The 9148-nt window shown below is 40.0% G+C and overlaps 1 protein-coding gene across 1 annotated transcript; it reads right to left on the bottom strand.

Annotated features, from left to right (window-relative positions):
- Nucleotides 1-1108: 1108 nt before the first annotated feature.
- LOC141647923 (uncharacterized) lies at nt 1109-8811 on the bottom strand. Its single transcript, XM_074456295.1, has 4 exons — nt 8682-8811; nt 6700-6789; nt 2555-2822; nt 1109-1591 (listed from the first exon to the last, which is right to left on the bottom strand). The coding sequence occupies exons 1-4, from the start codon at nt 8722-8724 to the stop codon at nt 1282-1284; spliced, it is 711 nt and encodes a 236-aa protein (XP_074312396.1). The 5' UTR covers nt 8725-8811; the 3' UTR covers nt 1109-1281.
- Nucleotides 8812-9148: the final 337 nt, after the last annotated feature.

The raw sequence follows: 9148 nt of genomic DNA, 5'->3' as shown, positions 1-9148 counted from the left end.
CAATACTCTCTTAGGGTGTGTTTGGATTGAGGGATTTAGAGGGAAAAGAAAGGGAGGGAGACTAGAGGATTTAAAATTCCTTGTTTGGATAGAAAATGAAGGTGAAGGGAAATGGAGGGGGAGAGAATGGAAGGATCCAATTTCCCTCCTCCAAGCCTAATCAAAATCTCTTCACAATAAGCAAGATTTGGAGGGAAATTGTATTCAAACACTCACACCCCATTTCCCCTCCCTTCCCCTTCTCTCCCTTTCCCTTCCCTTCTTCCCCCTCCCCTCCCTTTCCCACCACTTTTGCTATCCAAACACATCCTACGGTGTGTTTGGATAGCAAAAGTGGAGGAAAAAGGAGGGGAGGGAGAAGGAGGGAAGAGAAAGGAATGGAAGGGAAGGGGAGGGAGAATGGAGGAGGTCATTTTCCCTCCAAATCTTGCCTTTGTTGGAGAGGAAATAATTTGGCTTGGAGGGAGGAAGTGGAGGGATTCATTTTCCCTCCCCTCAAAATCCCTCCACCTCCATTTTGCTAACCAAACAAAGGATTTATCATCCCTTCCTTTCCCTCCCCTCTCTTTCCCTCCAAATCCTCTTATCCAAACAGACCCTTAGGGTGTGTTTGGATAGTAAAAATGGAGGGAAAGAGAGAGGAGGGGGAAGGAGGAAAGGGAAAGTGAGAGAAGGGAAGGGGAGGGGGAATAGGGAGTGAGTGTTTGGATACAATTTCCTTCCAAATCTTGCCTTTTGTGGAGAGATTTTGATTAGGCTTGGAGGGAAAAATTAGTCCCTCCAAATCTCTCCCCCTCCATTTCCCTCCACCCTAATTTTCTATCCAAACAAGGGATTTTAAATCCCCTATTCCCCCTCCCTTTCTTTTCCCTCCAAATCACTTAATCCAAACACACCCTTAGGGTAGGGTGTACGATGACATAGTACACCCGAAGTACCCAAGAATTTCGAAGTACAAGTTATTGTGTAAAGTTTGTCGTACACAACAATTTGCCAAAATATAATTTCCGCCAACATGCATTGAATAAGATTGGATTTAAAATGAATGACTCGGGGTTTTAAATAAGATGTATCAAGCACTAAGTAACAATAACCTAAGCCATGAATGTGAAAGCAAATTGTACTATTATACATATATGATGTTCAGCAACACTAGTACAAATATTCCATGATCAACTGGCATCTTGATTGCACAAAGTGGATGGTTCTATTCCAACGGAAAATGATAGAGGTACACGGGGTTAAAAACAACAGACGCAATCCCCAAAGTTAACAGCAATTTCAATCTGAATCTGAGTCGTGTCTTCGTTTTTCCTTGTCCTTTCGGCTCTTCCTCTTGTCATCTGAATCCCGAGAGTGTCGTTTCTCACGCCTCTCATGTTTATCATGCTTCCTCTCTTCACGCTTCTCGCGCTTTCTTTCATCATGTTTTTCACGCTTCCTTTCATCGTGCTTCCTCTTCTTCCTTCTCACTTCTTCGTCTGACTCATCTTTGTTTGTTGTCTCAGGCTCTGGAGCAGCCTCAGGCACAACAGCTACATTGCTTGTGCCAGGCTGGATGGATACAGTTGTGTCCGAAGTACCAGGAGCTCTGCATATAACAAACAAAAGCGGTCAAGAAAAAAAAAGGGAAGGAAGAAAGAAAGAAAGAAACCTTGAAAGCAAGCCATCACCTAAAGATGAAGAGTTACGATGAAAAATTGAGACCGAGAGTTCACAAAACCAGAGAGGTCTCCCTTAAAGAGGGTCCACAAAGAAAAAGCTACTATCTATTATCCATATCAATATTAGACTTGTTTGGACATATCTAACACGGGAAAGTGTGAGTATTGGACTTGGATATATTGTAGAAAACTTCATGTTTTGGTTAAGATGGTTCAAGTATCATATCCATGTCCATACTCAGACATGGGCACGCGAGGCAATATGAAGATTGAAGAGTCGGAGTAACATAGATCCAGATTCCAGACTGAACAATTAACTTGGTCAGCCCAGGAAATCAACAGATTAGGCGAAACAGTAAACTAAGAATCAAACACATGAAGGCAAATCAGGAAGTTCCTCCTCATCGGGTCTTCTATTTCCAAATTTCAATAACTTCCATCATCCCTCCCCAGTCCCGACCCCCTTTTCCAAACAGCCCCAGTGGGGTTCACAAATATTTTGAACATCTGTGGCAGAAACATTTCTAGGAGATGTTATGCTACTTCAGAAAATAATTCCTATAACTCTGTAAACTAGTGACCAAAGCATACATAAGCTATTTCTTCATGTCACCCCCACATAATGTAATCAAGATACATGCAAACACCAACACTAGCATTACCAAAATGTCCATAAGAAGCTCCTCTCAAGACTGAAGACGGTTAACGAGTTATGAAACTCAAATGTACTTGCAGCCTTGATGAGGCATGCATTAACTATCTTTTATTTCGTAATAAATGATTCAATGAGGTTGTATATGTTACTCTGCTCTCCAAAGAGAGAACAATTAATTAAGATTATACCTAGATTTTGTAACACAAACAAACAACTATCAGTAATGAGGAAATACCTGGCAAAACCAAGTCCCTGAACTTGAGCTGCATCAGCATGGCCTGCCCCTAAATCTTCTGCAGTTGAACTACGCTTAACAAGTTCAGAAAACTCGTGCTTATCAAGTCGATTGCCTTGAGGCCGATTAGAACGCTTCGGAGCTAAACCTAGAGCTTCCCTCATCAACTGTTCCTCCTCTTCTTTGACTCTTTGTATCTCTGCCTTCAAGGCATCTTGGTCTGCAGCCTGAGAATTTTTGTCCTTCGAGTACCAAAACAAATCTTTACCTGTTCAAGCCAAGACAATAGTTAGACACAGCAGCAGTGATTCCTCAAGCACTATGCTAAATATCACAGGCATACAAGTGTTTTCAAAAGTAGAGTCATGTGGACTTAGGGAGTCACGTTTACCTCCCAGTTTCAAAACCCGTACCAGCTCCGTGAAGCTCTCAATGGACAAAACCAAATAGTATACTTTGTGAGGGGAGTGGGGAGTATAAGTGCTTCGAAAAAGAATACAGGAGCAAGTAACTGGGTAAAATACATATGGACCTATATTATAAAATATCGGTAAGAGGGTCGGACTCAGATCAGTCCTTGAGGCTTCAGACTTCAAAGATCCAATCAAAGCAAAAGTACGTGAAGCTTCCTAGATTCCTGAAGTACCTAAGTGGTTCTCCATCTCGTGTATTCTGCGGCAGAGGTTCAGCACATGTTTTGCTATCAAAAGCAAAATGTGAGAAGAGTATAAAATTTTCTCAATGTAGGAAGTACGTGAAACAGTGTACATATTCAGTTGTTTCCTTGCAGAAACTTTTAACGTGGCAAGATATCTAAGCCAGTTGCAGTAAGGAAAATACACCTTACTCGATCGACGTCAAACTGTCCGAGCAATCGATCATATGCGTGGATGGACTATCAGAATAATGGGTGCTAATTTCATGGGAAATCCCTTTACAACATTAGCGAGAGACCCCATATTTTCTTCAATCCCAAGTAGACCCACATAGACTAGTGGTTCTTGATTTTCGGGGTAAGAGAGACTTGAGGAAGAGAAAGATAATCGGTGAGGCACGGATCAAGTGGTGGAAGCTACAAGGGGGAAACCAACAAGCGTTTTTGGATAAGGTTGGAAGTAGCGATATTTGGTCGGATTGCGAGGAGAAAGATATTGATGCAACGTGGGATAAATTGGAGCATGTTGTAAAGGATTTGGCGAGGGAGGTATTAGGGGAATCTAAAGGGAATAGACCATCAAGTAAGGACACATCTTGGTGGAACGATGTGGTGAGACAAGCGATAAAGACTAAACGTGAATGCTATAAGGTTCTGGGGAAATGCATGAGTGAGGAGAACTTTGAAAAGTACAAGGAGGCTAGACGAGCCGCTAAAAAGGCCGTACGGGATGCGAGGGCAAAAGTTAACCAAGAAGTGTATGCCAGGTTGGACACGAGGGAAGGAGAGAAGGATATCTATAAACTGGCTCGCATAAGAGACCGAAAGACGAGAGATATTGGGAGAGTTAGGTGTGTGAAAGATATGGACGACAAGGTTACGGTTCGGGATAACGAGATAAAGGCTAGATGGAGTTCTTACTTTGATAATTTATTCAATGGACATCAGGAACAAGGTTTTGGGGATGTAGAGGTAACACCAAGCATGGTTAATCGGGAATTTGTGCGTAGAATACAAAAGAGTGAAGTTAGAAAGGCGTTAAGGAAGATGGGGTCAAAGAAAGCAGAGGGACCGGATGGTATACCCATAGAAGTTTGGAGGTGCTTCGGGGAGAAAGGGATTGAATGGGTAACCATGCTCTTCAACAAGATTTGGAGGAGCAACAAGATGCCATCGGCTTGGAGGAAAAGCACTCTTGTCCCTTTGTACAAGAACAAAGGTGATGTCCAAGAGTGTTCTAATTATCGGGGAATTAAACTTATAAGTCATACAATGAAGTTATGGGAGCGGGTAATCGAGCAAAGGCTTAGGAGATATGTAGACATCTCGGAAAACCAATTTGGATTTATGCCCGGGAGATCGACTATGGATGCGATTTTTATCATGAGACAGTTGATGGAATACCATCGGGACAAGAAGAAGGATTTGCATATGGTTTTTATTGACTTGGAAAAGGCATATGATAGGGTACCAAGAGAAGTACTTTGGTGGGCTTTGGCGAGAAAGGGTGTGTCGCGAAAATATATTGACCTCATAAAGGACATGTATGAGGGGGCTAGTGCAAGTGTTCGCACTAATGTTGGGAGAACGGAAGAATTTCCTATTACCATCGGGGTGCATCAAGGTTCCGCACTTAGTCCTTTTCTCTTTGCTATAGTTATGGATGAGTTGACAAGGGATATTCAGGACGACATCCCTTGGTGTATGATGTTTGCTGATGATATTGTGTTGATTGATGAGACAAAAGAGGGGGTGGAGAGAAAGTTGGAATTGTGGAGGCAGACTTTAGAGACTCGTGGGTTCGGCTCGGAGAGTAAGACCGAGTATTTGAGGTGTCGGTTCACTAAGGTGGCGGGGTTGAGATCGACGAGAGGCGGGAGTATTATTTTCGATGGGAAGGTTGTTGAGGGTTCGGATTTCTTCAGATATCTAGGATCTATTATTCAAAAAGATGGGGAGTTAGACGGAGATGTGGCTCACAGAATTAAAGCGGGATGGTTGAAATGGAAGAGTGCTTCAGGGTTTCTATGCGATAAAGATATGCCCCAAAGATTAAAGGGAAAATTTTATCGCACGGCAATTAGGCTCGCCCTACTTTACGCTCCCGAGTGTTGGGCGTGAAACATTGTCACATTCAAAAGATGAGTGTGGCGGAGATGCGCATGTTGAGGTGGATGTGCGGACATACAAGGAAAGATCGGTTAAGGAATGAGGTGATTAGGGAAAAGGTAAAAGTGGCGCCAATAGAGGACAAGATGATGGAAAACCGACTAAGATGGTTTGGCCATGTGAGAAGGAGACCTATGGACACACCAGTTGAGACTTGGAGAACAGAAAAGGTCCCTAGAGGCAGAGGAAGACCGAGACAGACATGGTTGAGAGTGATAGAGCACGATATGAGAGTTCTGGGGCTTGAGGAGAGTATGGTGACGGAGAGGGCACAATGGAGGGAAAGGATACATGTGGATTTTTAGTATTTGATGTTTTTTGACAGATTTAGTGTTTTTATTTATTTATTTATTTATTTAATTTAAAGAAATCTATTTATTTATTTTTCTCTCCTTTATTACACACTTTTTCAACAACCACTTTCTTATAGATTTTACCTGATTCATTCCGGATCCTTAACTCTATTTCGGTTTTTAAAAATCGTTTTAACCTTTTCTCTCGATTTAAATTTTAAGTTTTTATAAAAGAAAGACGGAATTCGATTTTAAAACCCCTAAGTTCACCTTAACTTTCCATTACATTTTCGTTCTCCCTTTTGTTTTTTATCTTCCCTTTTTTATTCGCATTTTGAGGCGTGCGTTCACCCATGGACGGTTCGAAAGGATGATTCATGTCAGCCGACCCCAAATCATTTTGGGATTAAGGCTCTGATGTTGTTGTTGTTGTTGTCCAAGTAGACCCACATTATTATACACTCACATCTAACTAAAAGACTTTTGCTCACAAATCACACATGAAAATTTATACTGTCAAGCTTGGCCCTTCTAGTTCTATGATGCTGCAGATATAATTGGAGATCTAACTCCTAAAGGAAACTCGCTACAAGCTGATCCATTGAGACTCAACGATGAAGCCAGTTCTGGGATATTTTTGTCAAGAAATGAACGTTTCTGCATCGTGCATCAAAAAAGATTATTAACCATGTAATAAATCTTAACATCCAAGAAAGCTAGCACTCAAAAACCAGCCTAAATTATCCGGACCAATACTAAGAAAGTGGCGAAAAACATCTTTGCTTGCACCACAACAAAGAAAACATAAAAACCTGTTTGCTTTCGCCACAGCAATGAAAACATAAAGGGCCCTGATATATCCCCGAATAAAGCTCATTGAAACAATTAGATACAAGGAGCTAACGAATCAATAGGAGTCCTAGTAAAAAGTAAGTATGCATTAGATAACTCTTTGAAAAGTAAAACATCTATGTTAATTAAGATGTCCGAACTAGAGAAAGAAAAGTGTAAATGTAGTCTCAAAGTACCTTTCTGCCATCTCCCAACAGGAGCCTTGACACTGTGTCCCAGGTAGTTTTCCCTATGTTTATCAACCTTCACGTCATCCCACTGGAATTCTGAAAAAAGAAATGAAAGCAAATATTATCCACAGTTGTAAATGACCACTAAAAGAAGTTGGCATAAGTCAGATAAAAAAAGTCAATCAACAAGAATACCGTTACATGTCCAGAGAACAGACAAATAATAATGAAAAAGAACAAAACACAAGAGCTAAAAGACGATCACTTATTTCAGGAATCTAATTATCACTGCTAAAGACAACTATAAGGTAAAAACTATATTGCTCAGATAGAGTCCCGTAATAACCATTAGGATATCATCTATTTCTCAAAAAATAAAAAATCTAGCTTCGTCTTGATACCCCTGCACAGAATTTTTTTTACACACTATTTCAGCTTACTGGATGGATTCTGGAATTACATTGTCATAAATCGTCCCCTCCCTATTCTCTGAACTTCAAACTCATGATAGCTTATTCTCTACATTTGGCTTACTTCGACGCACTTGGGTAAATAACAGAAGACCTCTATAGAAAAAGGTTGATTAGTTAAAGGCCAAATTACACACAAGTAGCCAGCCATAGTAAATAAATATCATCCGTAATGGGAAGTTGCGGAGGAGTAAAATAATATACTAATAAATATTCCTCCGTCTACGTAAGGCTTTGTTTGGATACCAAAAGAGGAGGGAAGGGAATTTTCCCTCCCCTCCAAATCCCTTCACCTTCATTTTACTAACAAAAAAAAGGCTCACCTCTTTCCAAGTCCCTTCCATCCCTTTCCCTCCACCCTCTATCCAAACACACCCTAAGTATTCTTGATTGACTTATAACACAGTCATGACAAATTATATCAACACCAATACGGCAGTGGAGAAAGTAGAAAGGAAATAAGGAAAAAAGAAAGACCTAGCAATGAATAGATAAGGTTGATAACCAACGACATGGACTAACATGCTATTGATGAGAGTATGGCATTGGATAAAGTTAAAAAGATGGATATAATACCCAAACAAAGGTAAAAGGATTTTGATTTGGCTTAGACGAGGGAAAATGGATCCCTACAATTCGATCCACCTCCATTTCCCATCTAAGCTATTTGTTAACCAAACAAGAAAATTTTTATCCCTCCATCCCCTCCCCCAAAACTCCCCAATCCGAACAAGGCCTTAGCCAAAATAGAGTGTGAACTTGCAAGTTATTAATCAGATATTCTCTCATGAACAGATTTTAGAAGGCACCGTTAAATGGCTTAGGCTTGAGGGAAATTAACGCAAAAGGGAAAAACGAATACCATGTAAAGGGGAGATCATACATACTGAAGGTCAACCTGGAAAGTCAGCTACTCGGTCAAGAAGTGTGGGAACAAGGCAGGTTTCAATAGACGATTTAAATGTTTGACATGTGAATACGTGATGACTACAAAGACAAGACGGTGCAAGGAATTTCCTGTTAAGGAGACAGCCATAATTTCATCATCACAGCTCCCCCACATATTGATTTTGTACTCATTGCATAGATGAATCGGTTATTCTATCCTATTCTCGATTAGTTATCTACATTAGTTAACGTTCCTAAAAACACTAGATTGGCAAATTCTAAATAGTTGACAAATTTACTAATATCACAATCAATTACAACAATATAATCAGTACCTTGAATTTGCCAGACTATTTAGAATTTAAACAAGTCGGTATCTACTTCCAACAATATCGATGCAAGAATTTGAACACGCTCAGAATTTGTAACAAAACAACTACGCATATAAACTCAGGAGATCGAGATTAAGAGGAAATCCAAATTCGGCAATCTATCAAAAACCCTAATTTTGTCGATAAAAGAGGGAAAGTTGGGGTAATAAATAACGAAATTAGAAGTAACACGTGGTCACTAATCGAATCGGAAAATGATGAGAAGGAAGAAGTAAAAAGAGAGAAAGAGAGAGCATACGATCACGGCCGCCGCGAACACCGCCTCTGGTGGGATGATACATACTTGGTTGCCTCTAATTTTGCAATTTCACTATAGCTTGCCAATTACAATTACAATCCCAATCCCCAAATACTTACTACTTCGTACTTCCTCCATTCCATTCATTTATATACATTTGCTTTTTGGACACTATTCATATGTGGGGAGAATCATCAATATATCTTCCGATATATAACATAAAAAATAGTCATGTGAGATCATGTTTGAATTGTCTTCCCGACTACATTGTGAATATCAAATTTTTATAATTTTTATTAATATGTAACTAAAGATATGAACAAAAGAAAACGAGCATGGATACACGTGTATAAAGCAAATGTATAGAAATGAATGGAATGGAGGAAGTATTTCACAGTGCCGTAGTCTTACGTGTAGTACCATTGTGCAAACTAAAATTATAAAAAGTTTAATACTAAAATTATAAA

Source organism: Silene latifolia, chromosome 3 (genome assembly GCF_048544455.1).
Source record: "Silene latifolia isolate original U9 population chromosome 3, ASM4854445v1, whole genome shotgun sequence".
Lineage (NCBI taxonomy): Eukaryota > Viridiplantae > Streptophyta > Magnoliopsida > Caryophyllales > Caryophyllaceae > Silene > Silene latifolia.
Note: the sequence above shows the minus strand (reverse complement) of the source record. Positions and strands in the feature narration are given on the sequence as shown.

Bases quoted from the DNA above. Each gene is read 5' to 3' on its own strand.
- LOC141647923 (XM_074456295.1), bottom strand. From the start codon at position 8,724: ATGTATCATCCCACCAGAGGCGGTGTTCGCGGCGGCCGTGATC. The intron at 6,790-8,681 runs GTATGCTCTCTC...TTCTTTTTTCAG, and splicing joins TGTTCGCGGCGGCCGTGATC to AATTCCAGTGGGATGACGTG. The intron at 2,823-6,699 runs GTACTTTGAGAC...TGGCTTGAACAG, and splicing joins TGTTGGGAGATGGCAGAAAG to GTAAAGATTTGTTTTGGTAC.